We start from the raw sequence: 19,386 nt of genomic DNA, 5'->3' as shown, positions 1-19,386 counted from the left end.
GCATGTAACTTTACTGCTCTTTAGTTTCTTATTGAAATTCTTTGAAAATTAAATACTTGCAAGTAGAAAACCATAAAAATTATTTTTGTAATTTATCTTATTTATATCTGTAAGCTTGGTTTGTACCGCCATTTTGTATTCAGTAAGTTAGTGAGGATACATGCATCTAACACATGGAAACATTAAAATTCAGAATACGCATTTGAGATGTTGATAATTTGTGTTTTATATAACAGAAAAGGACATACATACATTTAAAGACAAAATGAAGCAGGATGAAACGATTATGACAAAGGTATATGTAAAAGTAAAATCAAAGATTTTATATATTTTATACTTTAGTTTCTGAAATTATTTTATCTTAACCTATGCTTCTGGTGTTTAAACATATTTTTATACATGTTAGATACAGAAGGTAGAAGATACATTAAATGAATCCATGTACAAAGTGGATGTGTTGAAAAAAAGACTCAAGACGAAATTGCTCACAATGGAAACTCGTGAGGAATTAGAGTCAAAACTGGAAGAAATTCAGGAGGTACTTGTAAAAAATGAAGAGAAATTAAAAAGCCTAAGGAGACAAAATACAAAGTCATTCATGGTAGCAGCAAGCATGATTTTTGTATGTTTTCTGCTCTATGGTTTATATGTATTATTTTATGGAACGATATAAATTAAGCATTCCTAAATCATGCATATTTTAAGAAATGTCATTAGTGTAATATATTAGACATTTATTCAGTTTTTATATTATAATTATTTTTTTTTGTAATTTTATACTTATTGGGTACTGTTAGAAAAAAATTTCTTAATGCTGCTCAAATTTTCTACTAATATAGCAGATTTCTCTATAAATAATGTATATTGTATTACAATAGCAATATTACTAATGTAAAAATTGTCTCTTGACACAGAAACAGTTACTTTGGAAGATAGGTTTTAGCAATAGTAACTTTCTTTTATAAATATATATTCAAAATTTAATTAGCATTTATAATCTAATTATATGGTAATTTCTAGAAAGATTGATATGCCAATATATTTTATTTAAATCACGTAGATATATTTTATAATATAAAATAGATTTGTTATGATTAATACACAAATAGTTAACCAAATAGAAAATTATGTTTATATTAGTTTTACAACAAATTCACAACATTTATAAACTGGTAATCATTAAATTATTAGCAACATTCTGCGAGTAATGTTTCATTTTTAAATATATTATATTATTTATAAACATATATATTTGAAGATACAAATTAGAAGTTATTAACTTAAGCAGTAACTAAATCGTACTGTGGCGTTCCAGCACGACGACTTCGCATGTACTTAGCATGTACTTCGGTATCTAAGTAACTAGCTCGAACAACAGGATTTTCCTTCATGGCAGATTTCCATTCCAACTAGTATTGTATAGGTAACAAAAAAGAAAAATTTGTTGTTTGTATACCTTAATTTGTATAAGCTAATTTTATATTACATTTGACAAATATGTTTGTAACTTACCAATCTCTTGAACCTATCACGTGGTATAGTAAACTGATCTCCACGTAAAACTCTAACTACATCAGATCTCTCCCACCATGGCCATATCATAAAATCTAACATACCAGGAGAACTACCATGAAAGAATGGTGTTCCTTTTGATACAAGTTCTCTTTCAAAAAGACCCAATTCTGATAAGACTTCATCAAATATGTCTCTGTCTATAGATGTACTGACATATAACTAAAATAAAAATATTTGTATTCTAGTTGTACATAATATTTGTATTTTGCATAAGTACATTGTATATATGAGAAATAAATACCTTATACAAAGTATTTATAACAGAGTTAAATCTACCAATTAACAACTTATCCTTAGCTCTAGCAAGGGGATTACTAGGATAAAGTTTGTTTTGTGGATATGCATCATCCAAATATTCAGCAATCACAAGGCTTTCATATAATGTTTCTCCTCCTTCCAATTCTATACAAGGAACTTTGCCCAAAGGACTTTTTTCTAGTAACCATTCAGGTTTATTTGTCAAATTAATATAAACAACATCATGTCTGTAATTAGGGAATAATATTACAATAAAAGAAACAATTTAGTGCATATCTATGTATATGTATTTGTATGAGAGGAAGAGAGGTTTTGAGATTATTAAAAAAATAAATAAACAATAGTTACTGCATTCATAAACAAAAATAAAGCATTTAAAAATTATAATAAACAGAAAATATGAATTAAAAATCTGTTTGCAATATGTGAAAAATGTAAACAAAATTTTCAAAGTTAAATTATAATTTGAAAAATTAGTTTACTTACGGTATATGTTTCGCGTCAAGTACTAAATGAATTCTTTGGGCATACGGACAAAATCGCATGCTATACAAACGTATTTTTCCAGATACAATGGGCGGGGCAACTGACCCTACAGAACGATAGTATAAAAGGAATTATTTTGCAATTATATTAATATCAAGTTTCACTAATATAATCTTACCGGTAGACAAGTGTTTCAAACTCATTTTGATTATATCGTCGGTTAGAAAGTTTTAAGAATCTCTACGATTAATTATGTAATTTCTTTTTCGCTGTGAATAATGTTGCACATTTTCTTACAACCCAGGCAGGCGGTCTGATAAACATCGGTGATAGTTCAAGGTTCTCCAGGCGCAGGTTACCTGTCGTTAATCCGGAACGAGATCTCTCAACAATTTGATGTCTTTATATACCTTACATATAATAAAACACGTTCTCAAAGTCATTTTAATTATTATAATTAATGAGTCATCGATAATAATAATATTTTTCCATTTTTTTTCAAACGATAAAGAATTATTACTCGTGAGTTTTTCAAATAGAACTATGTATTGGATCGAAGTTCGACAACCTTTAAGATTTAAGGTCCTAGTTTTTGGTGAAAACAAATTTCAGAAGTTCGTGTTAGTAGGGATGTTTGATATTTCGATGTTGGTTCTGAGAAATTGGATATCTGTGTTTCCTAGGTACATATTTTAAAAATGGAATGGCTTTTAAGGATCATGCTTTCTACATTTATATATTTGGAATTTTAAAAAGGATGTAAGTTAACTTTACATTGTATAAATAGTTATAAAGTTGAAATAAGTGTAATCGTTTTTGTATAAATGTAAGTTAAACGAGGAAATAATATTTTGCTCAAATTTACGCGGAAATGTTAACTTATTTGCATTGATTTTGTTCCACGGACGCCATTATATTGTTAATCATTTTAATATCCTCATTTGATTGTTAAGATAATGTAAGATATTTCATGTATTACCACTATTAATAATGTTCTTTAAATTTGAATTTGAACATTTACAACGACTTTCTAAACACCGGTCAACGGTTCTTCTTTCAAATTTAAATCTGTATTTGATAAAAGTTTTCCCTATCTCTAATAAAAAAATTAGGCAATCTAAACAACAATTTTCTACTAACTTAGTTCAACTCACTTAACCTCCTTTTAAATGCACGTAAATTTTAAACCATTCTTTCCTTCCACAAATCAACCAACCATTTTTCAATCTCCCATAGTTTTCTATGTGCAACCTTACCAAGTGCATATGTATAAACACTTTGAGAAACGTTTCACCTTGGAGGAGAGAAGAGAAAGGCCAAGAAATGGAAAAGGTTAAAACGCCGATTGGCCAGCCTTCAGTCAGCCCTTCTATCCAAGACCCAGCTCCTCACTCACTATAATAACCGTACATAGGGATCAGACGGTTGGGCTGCTTAGGTAAAAGTGGTACCACGAGTATGGTGAAGGGTACACACGTAGGTGGAGCACACCGAAAGAGAGAGAGAGAGAGAGAGAGAGAGAGAGAGAGAGAGAGAGAGAGAGAGAGAGAGAGAGAGAAAGAGAGAGAATTATGATGGAATCTCGTGGTAGAGAAGGGAGGAGTTTCGCGGGTGTGTAGAGAGACCTCTACACAAAGGGTCGAGTGAGAAGTCGAGAGATGTTGTAGGTAGCGGCGCGAGGAGGATGAGGACGAGGACGAGGACGAGGAGGAACGGCGCGGGCGCTGATTGGTAGCAGAATCGATTAGCCGAGCCGAGCTAAACCTCCGGCACCGCGGCAGCTTCGGCGACGCCACGAATTTCCCGAATGGGGGTTTCCCGTTGGGGCGGGCCTGAATCCAGGGAATACCCAGCGTTCTCCATGGCAACCCGACCAATTCGCCAACCGCCGACAACCAAGACTGACCTACCGTGTGTTGCTAACGTTTCTTTTTCCCCCTTTTTCTTCCTCTTCTTTTTTTTTCTTTCCAATTTTTTTTATTTTCTATCTAACCCTCCTCCTACGACTCTCAATCCGGTTCTCGTTTCACAGTGCTATCCTTTGTGTCTGCTTCTTTCCTTTATTGTCCTTTTTCTTTTTTTCCAGGTTTCGTTTACGCTTCAAGGAAGAAAGGGAGCAGCGATACGAACCTTTATGTCTCTCTTCCTCTCAACAACGTCGTAGTCAACCTAACTTACAAGCAACATACTCGTTACGCAAACTTCTCCATGTTGCTATGTATATATGTGTGCACATGTGTATGTGTGCATACACAGATACGAGAGAAAGTCACATTGATTTTGCCGACGACTGATACAACCCCGTCGGCACGTTTAATTAGAACATGGCGACTTTAATACAAGCGCACGACAACAAGAACAACAACAGCGCCCCTTCCCACCCCCCTGCTGCTCTTCTTCTGCTTACACTGCTTCGGCTCTTCTTTCATCTATGTCCCGTTCCACGATTCCATCTTTCTGCTACCACTGTTTCTCGCTACCTACGGGCCACGATATGGCGAGGTTGTAAATCAAGACCATCAAGTAGCTGCAATGATTGATATCTTATAAGGAGAAGATACGAGGTGCCACTTTGACTTTGTTTATGGACCTTTGGATAATTGGAAAGCTGAAGCTATTTATTAGTAATATTCAATTTTGGGTGGAGATAGTTAATAATCTACGAGATAATTGATATCGAGGTTACTGTTTACTTCTACTTTATCTTCCAACATGAGACTTCTTTTTATTAGGACTACGGACCCATTTAGGATTGTATAATTGCATATTTTAGATTTACGCAAAATAAAATGAAAATGACTCAGGACTAATAACCTCGTTCATATTAGTCAATTTATCTTAATTCGAGTGATTTGGATTCAGGTAATTTGAGTAATATGAACCAGGCTTAACGGTATTCCAGCTAATTATTATTTTACTATTTTGATAATCTAGAAAGAGAAATTATGGTGGAAGTATAAATTATCATTTTAATGTACTTTAAACAGTTCTGTATTAACAATTTTTTCATATAGCTTTGGGTTAAGATTTCAGGTCCATGTGTGATATATCTGTTAATTCTCTTCCCTCGAATTGACATTAAGAATTATTTGAATTCTTGACAAATTTTCACAACCTTGCTACATCGTGGTCCGTATTACACGATATTTTTTCGTCTTTTTTGACGAAACTCATTTTTTCTCCTTTCGAAGGGGTCGCTTATCTACCTAGCCTAACGCGGTCTATGCTAGTGTCAAACACCCTTCGCCCTCTCTCATCCATCATTGTCATCGTCGCCATCGTCATTGTTATTATTATCATCCCAGTGTTCCAGTTTGTGCGAATCACGCCTACTCCTCTTTCTACCACTTACTCCACTCATCCGTGGTATCGTACGCGATTTTCTTTTCCTTTTTCCAGTCTCACCCTCTCTTTCTCTCTCTCTCTCTCTCTCTCTCTTTCTCTCTCTTTCTCTCTCCCACGCATACATGCATAGTATGCACACACATACATATACGTACACGTACAATAGAGTCACACAGGAGGACACATTGCAATCGAAATACATTCTGATGTACATTCTCGCGCTAAGACTATGTTCTCTACACGCCTACGCTACACATGAAAACACCCTATCTACATTAGAGGCCCGTCGACGTCCCACGGAGTCACTTTCTTTTTAATTTTTTTGTTCTTTTTTCTCTTTCCCATCGTTTTATTTCATTTCGTTACTTTATATATATATATCTTTCTTATTTTAGTTTCTTTGGAAAAAATGAAGAGGACGGGGCGAGCGTCGTTTTCTCGTCCCGGAGAGAACGATCCCCTTGGTCGAAACCGAGGAACGCTCGACAGGTTTTGGTTACGACTAAATCGTTAGAGTAATTCTATGGGTGCTTACGTCTTACGAATGGTATGATACAGTATACGACTTAAGAAGTTACTCGCTTCTTCGACAGAGGTACACCTTTCCACAGTAAGGGGTAAGTCACCGCCCGCCAGATCTTCTCTTTCGTGGAACCATCTTTTTTTACTTATTTTTGTCTTTTTTTCTTTCCTTGTTTTACCTGTTTTCTTTAATTTATTCATCTTATTCGTTTTATTCAGTTTTATTAGTTTTGCCGGCTAAGGATCCACGATTTGCGTACATTGGAGACTTACCCCTATGTTTTGTACATAGATAGAGCGACCGCATCTCTCGATTGATCTGTGAGAGTCGACGTGGTGAGCACGGCTCGGGATTTCGTACGTTCGGTTCTGATATGACTCAACGTTGTACTTTATCAATCTCGATAATTGCGACTCGAGCTTCCGTTGGATTGATGGATGTGCTATGTTCTCCCGGAATTTGTCGCTCGTTTAATGGTTTCTCTAATAGCGTTTGGCTCGTGGCAAAGAACAACACGTTATGCTGATTCTGGAATCACTTCTGAGATCGACATCGATTGTATGTTATCATTGACGTTAGTAATGCAGAGATTTTCGAGAAAAATGAACTCCGAAAAAGCTAGGAATATTGGTTTTCAATAATTCCTTGTTCTTGAGAAAATGAATTTTCAATATATGTGAGTAAACCGTTATGTAATTGGTTCGTAACCATTGATTCTGTAAATCTTGGAAGAACGTTTAAACTTCTCACTTTTACAGGGAACGTGTACACTTTTACGTGTGAACGTATGTCTGTTTAGAATGTTATTTTTTGAAAATATTCATTTTGATAAATATTTGTGATTACCATTATCACCATTATAAATAAATAATCTCAGAGGAGTCATCCTAGGATCAAGAGAAACATATTTCTATACATATCTACTATACCGGCTGGATTAGAAATGAGACTTCACGGTTGCACACGATCCTCGTAGAAATTTCGTTGGTCGCTCGCGGTTTAGTCTTTTCCACGGCACTGAAACACGCGTCGTACTTCGTTGTGAAATCGTGATCGCACAAAGATCGTGAGAAGGAAAGATTGTAACGATAGAACTTTATTTATCTGAACCTGAGAGCGATTAGGAGTTTACTCTACTTACTAACTTATCACTACGAGTAGAAAATGTCGTTCGATCTACGACAGTGAAGAAATATTTAAAAATATTGATCTGTGATCCAAAAGATACGAGTCTTCCATTGAAATAGAAGGAAGATATTGAATATCTTTTGTCCAGCAAGCTTCATGTTTATATCGATGAAATTGATTTAAAAATCTACATCGATTAAATAAAATTTTAGACTCTCGTTGACTATTTAACCGTAGGCTCCTAAGATCTTACATTTTTCTCTCTTATTGCATTAAGCGATAGAAGTTTACTGATTCTCTACTAACTTATTTTTTCTCACTTAAGTAATTAGAATTCACGTTTAAATAGCAAAGAAGATTTTAATTATAATCTCGTTCGACTAAATGAAGTTCAGATAAATGGAGTTCTATTACACATATACATGTATAGTGTTTGGTCGCTGAATGAACGCAGCGTGTCCTTTGAACCCGCGCCAACAACGCGAGCAACGTAACTCGCGATGAATTTTTCTTCTGAACGACGACATGCGGTTCCTCTATCTACATTTTCGTTATGTAACAAATAAGTTAAAAGAGTTTATAATACACGCATTGCTCTTCACCCGAATCGAACATGTAAGCATTTCTCACTAAGAACGATCAAGCTTATTTGGATGTTCGATTATCGTCGACCATCATGATGCTCTCATGTGGTTCATTGTCATCATCGTTGATTCGACGAACCGTTCTCGAAATTGCTCGATCGTGCATCTGTACGGAGATATTCCTCGTTAAAATGTGCATGTTCGATTCCATCCAGTCGGAAACACCGACGTTTCTCTGCGGAAGTACGCCGGTTAGTTATTCGCGTACAAGGCGACGTCCTTTCGGACAGGATAATTCTCGACACGCGGTTCATCGCGGCGTTATCATGCATGATTGTTGAAAACGAATCAAAGATTCTAGAATTCAATGTTTGGAATGAAAAAATTACAATTCATTTGAATTACATTGGAAAGCTCCTACTTGGATCTTAGTATTAAAAAATTAACTACGTACTAAGATTTCAAATGATAAAAATTACTAACGATTACTATTATTTAGAATATAGAACGTAGAATCTTCCCACAGATATTAATTCACAGTTATATATTCTAAATAATGATAATTCTAATAAATTGGAAATTTTATTAAATAATATCAAATTATGACAACAGTAAGTTATGAATAATGATTCAAAAAATTATGTACCAAACAATGGATACTTTGAGTGGTCTAAAGTTTTTCTAATTCTCGTAAAATCTACAATGGAATTGAACTATGTTTTATTCGTAATAACTTTTAGCAAAATTAGATAGATAATAGAAAACGAAAATTCTTTGTGTTTAGGAATGAAACTTGAGTAATTCAGATATAAATTATATTTCCATAGTATTATACAAACTGCTTTACTGCCAATGATGGTACTGGATATCGTCGAGATAAAACGACTGACGAGAATCGTCTTGTGAACGTACCCTGTACTTACGTAATCCATTATATTGTATGTACAACGTTCTTACAATAATTTGAGTGCACCGTCGGTCGTAAACGAAAGCTTTTGGGGGTAGAGTGGTCTCGCGTGATCGTCAGTTTCGCGTCAGTAATTTAAATTGGTCGCTGTTTGCTGCTAAGGAACCAGATCGGCTGGTCGTGACAGCGACTATGATATTGCTGATTAGTTTGATCGTTTAATCTGTCCACGTGCACCTTGATGTCGGATGAAACGGAAAGTTTCATGACTTAAATATCAATTGCAGTAGATTATTTAAACCGTGAGCAGGTATTTTATTTGATAGTAAAATCATAGCTTTCGAACATTGTTTTGCGTAAAATTATAATTTTATCTTTCAGTAGCAATAAACTTAGGAAAGATTACAACGAAAGATAAAGATTTCAACGTTGTTCTATTTTTCAGGAAACAGCGATCATGCTCAAGTAGAAATGGATTCTCTTCTATCAAATCCACGAACAAAACCATTCAGTCTTGCGGGAATTTCACTGAATATTTGCATTGTCCAGTGGTCACGCAAGGGACAATATTATAATAAACAGTGTTTTACATGCTTCTCGACACGTGTTCCAGGAATCTACGAGTTTGGAACGACTCTCACTTTGTATCATGATTTTCTTCTCATGATTTTACTATGAAAATTGCCAATTTTCAATGCAAAAATTCTATTGTTATCATGAAATAGCTAATTTCCGATAGAGGTCTGCGTTTCATGTTTATTTAAATATATGTGCGCTATATGAATTAACGTATTTGTAGTTTAATTCGCGTAATTTTTTTAATTAACATGCGTTAAGATTAAATATATATTAGAATATTATATTAGGATATTATATATGCCGAAACAGATGATTGATTCGTTTAATATTGTTCAAAGGAGATCTGTCCTCCAAGAGAACTGGATCTTCAGAGAAAAAATTGTCAATGTTATCTGTAACCTAGAGATTTCTAAAAATATAATCTCGTTGTGTATGTTATTACTTGGTCGCTGTATTTCTTAGATACACCGTGATATAGTACATAACCGTTGAGACAGTGATTTCTTCAAAAAGTTAGATGCTAGAACGTTCACGTATTAAAACATACACGAATTAAACTATCTGAATATGTAAATATACACATATTCTTATGCACATATTAATAAGCATATAATATTCTCTAATGTCTGTACATGCGATATCTGCTCAGATACCGAAACATAATTATTCATATACGTACCTTTCCAATTCCCTAATACACGTTGCGCATGTCTACATGTTATACAAAATCATAAAATTAATATTTGTCTAAAATTTCACAGGTTACATTAATACTTTAAGATTTCTCTATTCACTTCATCATCCACTTTCTGGTCAAGCAAAGGCAATGAGAAAATTAAGAATTCAATGGAATCGAAGAAGAATATAAATATTTATCAAACAAACAAAAATTGCAAGAGGACAGATAAAACGACATCACCAACCACTACAGCAGGATAGTGCAATCGCAAAAGGTGTGGTCTATTTGCGGAATCCATGGACCGACGGCACACGTAGACCGCGATGGCGGCGGTCGGTTAAATTCCCTCGAGTAGAAACTTGTTAACGTGGCGTACCCAGGGCGCCCCAGTGTTCGGCGGTGGGTCATGCGTAGTGCGGATAGGTGCCCAGATGAGGCGGCACATGGCCAGAGGCCGTGTGGTGTCCCGCATACAGGTTGGCACCCGGACTCGTGGACCAGTAGCTGGAGGCCGATTGGAAAAGGCCGCCTGGAACGGAGACCGACACGGAGGCGGCCGGTGGTGGCATAAGGTTCAACTTCGCGTGCCCATAACCGGACATAAACAACTCGCTTTGGTATTTGTACGCGGCTGGGTCCGCAGCCGCAGGCTGCGTCGCTGCCGCCAGGCCCTGGAAGTCAAACTTGTACGCGTACCTCTTCCCGTGGACCTTCGTCATGATGTTCTTGTCGTAGTAGTACCTGGAAGTAGATACGGATGCCTCGATGCAACATGGATGCGAGAAGATTATATTTCTAGAATGATTAACGAAAATTATCTCGATTGAAGTATATGTATTGGGGATCTACGAATGTTTAGATTTTAATTTGTATTTTGTGTTTTATGTGATAAAGAGTATCAAAGTATGTAGAATAGTATGAGTGTTCCAATACCTATCTGGAAATTTAACATAGATTTCTTCTGTGGTTCGATAATGCCAGTTGACAGTTAGTTTGAAGAAATTTGTAGAAGATCGAGGTTCTTTTCTGCTATTTAATAAGGGAAAATGCGTTATGTATAATAATTCTGTAACATAATGGAGAGGCATACAAGGTAGAAGAAAGAAGATCATCTTTTTATGAATACTATCTTAATTGTTATTGTGGGATTACTGTTCATTTATTATTTTTCAGGTTCAACCAACAGTTCAGGAAGTTGTGCCACATTTCATCCTATTAAATCGTCAACGAAAACAAAGATAAGGACATAAGATAACAGAGGCAGGAGCCACAGCACTGAAGCTACGATATGTACCAAGTTTCATCCTTCTATCCTCTTATTTCACACTGGTCGAGATATGATCGAGCGAGACCACGTTCCGCCATAAACCGGCGATTTACGAACTCGTTGAAAGCCGTAAAAATCTCCATGCAACCAGCGAGTTCTTATTTAATAAATTCTATTTGCCAAAGCCGATAACGACTCCGCTTCCGCGGCGACGGAAACGACTCTTCCTATCTTTTTTTTTTGTCGAGTTACTGTCGCGCGGCAAAGCTTGAAACTTGTCGCTATGTGAAGGGATAGCCATGGTGGTGGTGAATAGAAACAGAAGAAGAGAGAGGAAGAGGAGAGTGCGGAGCAGTCTCGGGTAATATAATCAGTCGATCTGATCGAAAAATAATAACCGCGTCTGCCGTCGGTCTGACTGTCGGTGATTGAAATTTCTCTCCCCTGGCTTCTCTGCGCCAACCCCGTCATAGTTGTGCGCTACCGTCCTCTTTCGTTCAACGAATTTACTTTCTCTCCGGATCTTTCGCGCGGACGTCTACCCGTTAAATATTGACGTTTCTCGCTCACGTTCTTTTTTAGCCCTTTGGATTGCGGTTTAATCGCGCGGTCTAATGATCAGATGCGTGGCTTGGTTTGGGCAGAAGAGATACGAGAATGGACGGAAGGTGAATTTATATTTGGAGGATTCGAAGAAATATTTGGCACAAGCGATGTGGATTTTAACTTTAAATATTTTGGGCCTTTAATTTGAGAATATCGTGGGTATTTAAAAAGATATTTATAAAAATTGTTACTATTTATCAGTAATTTATAATTTAAATAATATTAATTAGTATTCTATTATATTTTCTTCTTAGAGTTCTTTTTGTAATATGACAAGAATTGAAATTACAGGAATCCTTGTATATATTATACCGATTTATAAAATTTATAAGGCGCGTTCTAAAGTTTAATTAGGATAAGAGGTGTACTAATTATTAAAAGATTTATGTTCCGTATGTTAAAGAAGGATTATGAAACGTCACTCACCTCAAAGCCCTCGACAATTTGTCATAATTCATATTAGGCTTGGACTTCCTTTCGCCCCAACGTCTCGCCACCTCGTCAGGGTCAGTCAACTTAAATTCGCCGTTGGTTCCTTCCCACGTAATGCACGCGGCGTTGCTTGAATCCGACAGTAGCTCGAGTAAAAATTGCCAGAGCTGAATCTGACCGGAACCGGAGCTCGCGAGCCGACTGCTCGTCGCTCCGAACATTTGATAGGGATCTACAACAGTTGGAAAGATTCGATTCATAATTTACAATCCTTTTATCTTCATCCATAAACTTTGCCTTGCTTTTTCCCCAAGTGATCGTCTCTTTTTTAATTCTGTTGTTTTCTTTTCAGATTCGATAATCCTAGAAGATGTTAAAAGGGAATATTTAGATTCATTTTCATCTATATTTAAAATTTATTTGGTAATTGTTAAGTATATATAGTAAGTATAGGAATGATCCTTTCATTGAATTTTCTATGAAATTGCTTTCCAATAATATTTGTTCAAGTTAATTTTAGTTCTTCTTATGGTATGAACTAATTTTTACCTAGTCGATTCAGCAACACGCAATTAAAAGAGTTACATTATCATAATATCTGAGTTGATAATTATTAATAATAGCACTTATTAATTATTTCAAACAGTAATAATCTTTACGTATATTTTTTTAAGTCAAGGACGATCGCTAACAGAAAACACATATATCAAATATTTGTCCTAAAATTATTTTCTATATAAGTTTTATTAAAATTATCATATACGGATTTGAAATATTCTTCTGTTGGTCATTGTTTCTACATGGAATTGTTAAATTATTGTGTTTATAATTGCAGGAAACATTCGTGAAAAACGAAGAACGAGAGCGGAAAAATTTATATTTCTCTACTCGAGGCCACTATAATTTTTTCTTCTTCTTTCGTCGGTATTTCCTCCGAACATATACCTATCCATTACACGGTTGTTTCCCAGTGCTCCCTGTATCGCCCTTTAAAAGCCTTACAATGCGTCATCACCGTCGTTCGCTACTGCTCAGACCTGGAGTGCCCTACAACCGTACAAAAGGATATAATCGCAACCCTACAATAGAATAGAGTTCGTTTGGATCATAATAATTTCAATTGAAGGAACGAACGACGGAGTGGTTCAAAGGGCGTACACGAATGTCTTCTGAGAGAGCGAACACTGTTAAACTGAGCATCGCGTTCCGACCGAGCGTGAGCTAAATGATCAAAATATGGCCCTCGCGTGACAGATGCGGAGAACAATCTTTCTTCGCCTTACCAGGATATTATACGTTTCTATGTTTTTTTACTTTTTTAATGTATATGATAGCGCTTGTAGACGTAGTACGTACATAATAACAGATGTAGATAATATGTAAAAATCGGTAGTTTAAGTATTAAATTTTAAGCTTGCAATTAGGTTTGGCTTGGTTGATGTTAGTTTGGTTTAATGCTAGTGGACCATGTAGTTTCTTTAGATTTGACCTGCTTTACTTCGTTTTATGAAATTTGCAGAATTTAGAAAGAACTCAGGAGATCCAGACAAGTCGGACAATTCAGGAGATCCAGGCATGTGAGATGAGAATTCAGTAGATTCAGATAAATCGGATAAGTGAGTAGATTTATACACCTCGATCCAGAAAATTTACAGAATTTAAAGCTGTCAGAATATTTATATAATTCGGCTGTTCCTCTAAAAATATACATAAGATGGAATTTTTCAGGAAGAAAATCAAAAGTATCTGAATCCGGTATTATCTAAAAGAAGAGAAATCAAGAATGGAAATGGAAGAAAATGGAAAGGAATCACAGCAACTGTATAATTCTGACTGTCGTTGGTTCGACTCCCATAAAAATACATTTCAACAGATTATAATAGGGGACAGACGTACACGATGGGGATGGCTGGTGAATTGCCGGACCTCAAAGGTCGTTTCGCCCGATGAATCCCCTGAAACGCGTGGCGGAGTGATCGCCTTTCGATCGAACGGTAATTCACTTACAAGTTAATAATGGGAAGGGGCGCGGTACACCCATTTATCTGCTGAACAGGCTAAAGGGGTTGGGGGAGGGATGAGCTGAAGCCGCCAACAGAGATACTGAAACGCCACTGTAACTTTTCAGTATCCTATGTTTTATGAAGCTGCTCGACCAAGAAGATGGAGAATTCCATGGACACCGGTGATCCTGTTTCAAGTTAGATCTGCGGAGATTCTTTTCTTCGTTTGGCGGAAACTCAGAATTCTTGAACGAAAATTTACATCGATCTGAGTAGAGACCGTGGTTTCTGTTGGATTCTCTATTCAAACTTTACCTTATGTAAATCAAATTTGACTGACGGTAAATCATCAACTGGTTGATGGTGATGATATTCTGATTTCAGTGGTGAAAGGAAGAGATATCTGCTTTACTTTTATGATATATCAATTCTATCTATACTAGATACGCTTCGTTCCTTCTGTGATACTTTTTCAAATTGCTCTGCTTATTTAAAGTTTAAATCGAAGTTGTTAGTTCAATTTTTCTGATTGTATAAAGTGTCGTTTCAACGGATACTGGGTAATGTAAGGAACGTTGCATAAATTACTTTCTAAGTATAATTTGAAAGAATAATAGGAATATCTGATACATATATTAATTACCTAATAAATAATGTATTAATTAAATTCCGCCGAGATGGTGAAAGATATTGACGTATTAATCCAAAGTTAGTTAGTTTAATCGAATATAAATTTTATATAGAAGTAATCCAATTAAGTACGTCAGTTTCTCTTTGTAGAAATAATCTTACAGTTTTATATAGATTAGATTCAGGGTAGATTATTTATTTAGTTTAATTTTGAATATTTGTAATAATAAGAGCAGAAGCATTAGAAACGGTTTTCGAGCCACTTATTTAAAGCTATTGATCAGTCGGAAAGAGTAATTTTTGGGCGTGGTGCTGAAAAGTCAGGAATGAGGGGCTTTGCGTGATTAGTGACGAACGTAATAATCGTGAAGGTCATTCCGTGCAATTACGTCGAAAATCACCGTCGATTGGGCCACGCGTGAATGTTCGCTCTTTTGTAGATCATGATATGTAATTTTTTAGCTCGCGTGTATCCGTCGATATTCTTTTAATTAGTCAACTATTTTAACTGTTCCAATCTTTGTTAGAATTATATCTTTGTTAGTCTCCACTAAAAGGACAATCGTTGATAAAAATATGATAAAACGAGAAAATCCATTATTAGTAAATTTATACAATAATATTTATAATTAATATAATATTTTCTTTCTGTCTTTGCCGTAGACTAAGAAGGTGTAGTGCTTTAACTTCTCAAAAATATCTACCTACTACATACCAGGCTGCCTGAGGTGGGTGTGCGTGTCCAGTGCTGACTTGGATAAGCTGCTTCCGTATCCTGGAAGAGAGTAATTACCAGTTATTCTCAACATATTGTTCCAATTATAAAGACAAATTCATAGAAACTTATACGCTATATCTTTCTCTTAAGGATCTTCTCCTAAAGACGAAAACTTCTAGAATTTAAAAACTTCAGTTGCAAAACTTCGGAGAACGGAGGTTCCAAATGTTAAGAACCTGAGAATTTCAAAACTTCAGCCCCGAAATTTCGGAAAATGAAGAGTCCAATCTAAAGTTCAAACGAAGTTCAAAACATCACCTCCAAAGTTCCAGTTTTAAAATTTCAGAAAATTCCAAATACTAAGAACTTGAGAAGATTAACTTCTACATTCTTCACGTCTTCTCCAGGTCTTCTTAAAATTCCTCCGAAAGGTTTGTACACACAAGGTAGTAATAAAGCTTTGTACACAAAACCCTAATAAAACAGATCAAATACTAATATCGATTCAATTTTATACTTTCAAAATCTACATTTAAATCATTCAACGATCACTATATTAACGACCTGTTATCCTTCTCTAACAGAAACGAGTAAACTTAAGGTCTGTCATTTTGACGAATGTCCTATCCTCGATGAAGATATCGCAGAGAAACGACGTAAGCGGCAAAGTCCGTTAGGAAAAGGGTGCAGGGAAAATCGTCGGTTGGTCGAAGATGAAAAAGTACAAGCTCGGTCGAGCGTTAGAATCCGTTAGAGAGGATTTCCGTGTAGGCAAACACAGGGCTGAGTGGTTCGTATACGTTTCTCCCCGCTTCCACGTTCCACAGACGCGTTGGTTTCTCCATCGCCTTATCAGGCTTTCGACTCCTCTTCCTATATGTGTACCTATGTACGTATATAGTTCTGTCTATAAGCCACTAGAAACTTACTAATTTTAAACATAATTCTTATTAAGGATTGAGCAGCAGAATCAAGTTGATGGTTTTCAAAATGTAATAAATATACGTTACTTTATATTAATGAACTTCTAATATAATTGTAGTAATATAATTATAATAATAATATATTGTCTAATATAATAATAGTAATGTATGTATAATTTACAAGGTGAAGAGATTTGTCTAGAATACAATATTTGTCGATTGTGTTTGTATGTAGAAAGAAAATTTTTTAAGTAGAACGTGGAGTATTCAAAAGAGTTAGAAAATTGAGATTTTCGGTAAATCTAGTTCGACTCAGAAAATGTAAAGAAGTTACTTTAATTCACACAGAAGACACACGGAAGACAGAGAATTCAATTCAATTCAGTGAACGCAAAGGATTTACTATAATTCAGAGAATGAAGAATATTCAATTCAATAGAAAGAATACAAAGAATTTAGCTTAATTCAGTTTCCCTTATAATGCATACGAGTAATAAGTAATACCTGTCAACTTTATATTGTAATAGCAAAGCTCATTACTCCTTATCCGAAATGTATATATACGTATATACACGTAAGTGTCCAGTGACTTATGGATAGGAGTGTATATACGTGCAAGTTGATCGAGCAACGGGGAAACATGCCTACCGGTCACGTTCGCGCCACTGTGCAATCTGTTTAAGGCACAATGCCCCTTAATTTCGCCTCGTTATATGCTCTCGTTACGGGAAATCGCCCCTTCCCTGTCGTCGTCCGGTATCGCGTTATCGGTTTCATCTTCTCGTTGCCCCGAAAACCGTCGAAACCTGGTAATCGGCAGGCAATTGGTTCGGCTGATCGAGAAGGTCAGTCTTTGGTATCGAATAGAATAATTGCTTCAAAGTGAAGTCTGAATCAACAAACACAAATGATAGTCGATAAAGGCAATTAATACATCTCTGATACTTTTTTTTTTTTTTTTTTTTTTTGAATGATTATGAGGAAAATTAAGGAATTGGAGAAAGCGGATTAAAATAAGAATCGATAATGAATCAACAGGGATGACACGTCTGGTTCCAAATTGTTAGAAACCTGCATGACGAATTGAAGTTTTAGAAGGAAGAAGTGAACAAGATAAAAACGAATAACGAATTGATAGAGATGATTAAATTCTGATTGTATATTTTTTTAAAATATGTATGCTATATCCTATATTTTTTGGGAACGTATAAATCAAACTATACATTTTTTGAAAATATGTATTATGAAAAAGGATAAGCAAGTATTTTAATTAAACTTACAGCCTTTCGATACTTCAATATAAGCTAATAGACCATGCCAGAACGTTAGATTTCACATATAAAATAATACATTAGCGTATGAAGACATTCCGAAATATCATCACAGTAAATCGATTTTGTTTTCCTTTTCCAGTTGACGTGACTGGAACATCCTGTAGGAATCCTGCAGTTTGATTGTGCAAGGCAGATGCTGCTTCTAAATAGCAGTTGGTGTCCGCTGTGTTAAACAATTTGATTTCGTCTGTGATTGGGACGCGGGAGAATCTTGGACGAGGGATGCAACTCCACGGTCCAGGTCGTGAGGGTCCGCCACAATCAGTGTAGCCGTAGGGCTACGACTTCGGTGGCCTTCCACGTCAAAAGACGAACTCCGACATCGTGATGACACGGAATCTTGATGTTCTGGAATCTGGACTGTATTCGTTTCTCCATGTTCGAGTAAACGTCATAGATGTGAAGTTCAAACATTGATTTTTCAATTTATTATAGAAGATAGAATTTTGTTCATGCAGGGATGAAAATGATCGAAATGATATCTTATAGTGTTTTATAATCTTGTAGAGGTAAATAAACGAGGAGATATAATCGTTTTTTTTGTAGAAGATATAAATTTTGGTGATAAAGAGGTGAAGAAGATTGGTGTGATTTTTGTATTATTTACAATTTTGTAGTTGTATGCAAGGTGAATTTTAAATATTGCTTTTGAGAGAAGATTGAAATTTTTACAATAGAGGGATTTGTACTCTTTATAGTTTTGTAGAAATATGAAATATGAACTTTAGACATTGTTTTTTAAAAGAAGAGACGAATGATAATAGAAAGATGAAAGTTGAGATGATTTTCATATTTCTTATAGCTTTGCACAAGTACGGGAGAAACGAATTTTAAACATTGTTACTGGAAAAGATATGCCTCTATATTTCAATAGCTTGGCAAAAGTTCATAAGATGTTACAAAATCAGTTAAAAATTTGCAGCTGGTGTTACGCTATGTTAACAAGCAGCACCTGCCCACTGAGACCTTATTTGCATCTCTGTTCCAGCTGTTTTATCCGTCTACATAAATTATTCTCACGATACAATATCACAGCGTCTAAACTAAACAAAAACATTGGAAAGGCAGAAATACAAACTTTCAAGTTGTAACTTTCAAGTACTATACATGACCTGTTTAACTGTATCACATAAGGAGAGTCAGCCGAGTCAGTCATACTATACAGACAACAAGTCAACAAGTTCCTTCTGTATGTTGCCTATTGTACGGTCTAACATCATCAGACCACTTTTCAAAGAGGTCTCATTAACTGGCTTTTATTAACCTGTCTAATCTTTTCAACGGGTTAAACGGAATCTTCAGAGGAGAAACTATGATCCATATTATGAGTAAGACTGTCAAACAATTAAAAATAAAGGAAAGCAAAAGAAGAGTTAAACGTTGAACGAAGAAGTTTGCATTAGATTGGA

At 35.4% G+C, this 19,386-nt stretch overlaps 3 protein-coding genes across 7 annotated transcripts in view; 1 reads left to right on the top strand and 2 right to left on the bottom strand.

Annotated features, from left to right (window-relative positions):
- The first annotated feature begins 110 nt into the window (after nt 1-110).
- Nucleotides 111-1,829, top strand: LOC138178261 (coiled-coil domain-containing protein 167). The gene is made up of 2 exons (XM_069109930.1): nt 111-295; nt 407-1,829. The coding sequence occupies exons 1-2, from the start codon at nt 266-268 to the stop codon at nt 671-673; spliced, it is 297 nt and encodes a 98-aa protein (XP_068966031.1). The 5' UTR covers nt 111-265; the 3' UTR covers nt 674-1,829.
- On the bottom strand, nt 1,206-2,857 carry LOC138178246 (pyrimidodiazepine synthase). Its single transcript, XM_069109906.1, has 5 exons — nt 2,498-2,857; nt 2,320-2,425; nt 1,817-2,060; nt 1,513-1,734; nt 1,206-1,409 (listed from the first exon to the last, which is right to left on the bottom strand). Exons 1-5 carry the CDS (start codon nt 2,520-2,522, stop codon nt 1,281-1,283), a joined length of 726 nt encoding a protein of 241 aa, XP_068966007.1. The 5' UTR covers nt 2,523-2,857; the 3' UTR covers nt 1,206-1,280.
- A 6,612-nt stretch (nt 2,858-9,469) lies between these two features.
- Nucleotides 9,470-19,386, bottom strand: part of Ets65A (DNA-binding protein D-ETS-3) — a 65,644-nt gene continuing 55,727 nt past the window's right edge. For all 5 annotated transcript variants that reach the window (XM_069109873.1, XM_069109863.1, XM_069109844.1 and 2 more), the window contains 3 exons: nt 15,718-15,777; nt 12,364-12,601; nt 9,470-10,805 (listed from right to left, as the gene is read on the bottom strand). In XM_069109873.1, coding sequence (XP_068965974.1) covers nt 10,469-10,805; nt 12,364-12,601; nt 15,718-15,777 — 635 coding nt within the window. In that variant the 3' untranslated portion in view covers nt 9,470-10,468. The remainder of the gene's footprint in view (nt 10,806-12,363; nt 12,602-15,717; nt 15,778-19,386) is intronic.

This window comes from Bombus flavifrons, chromosome 1 (genome assembly GCF_040668555.2).
Source record: "Bombus flavifrons isolate JBK064 chromosome 1, iyBomFlav1_principal, whole genome shotgun sequence".
NCBI classification, from domain to species: Eukaryota; Metazoa; Arthropoda; class Insecta; order Hymenoptera; family Apidae; genus Bombus; species Bombus flavifrons.
This window is presented reverse-complemented; position numbering and strand designations above follow the sequence as displayed.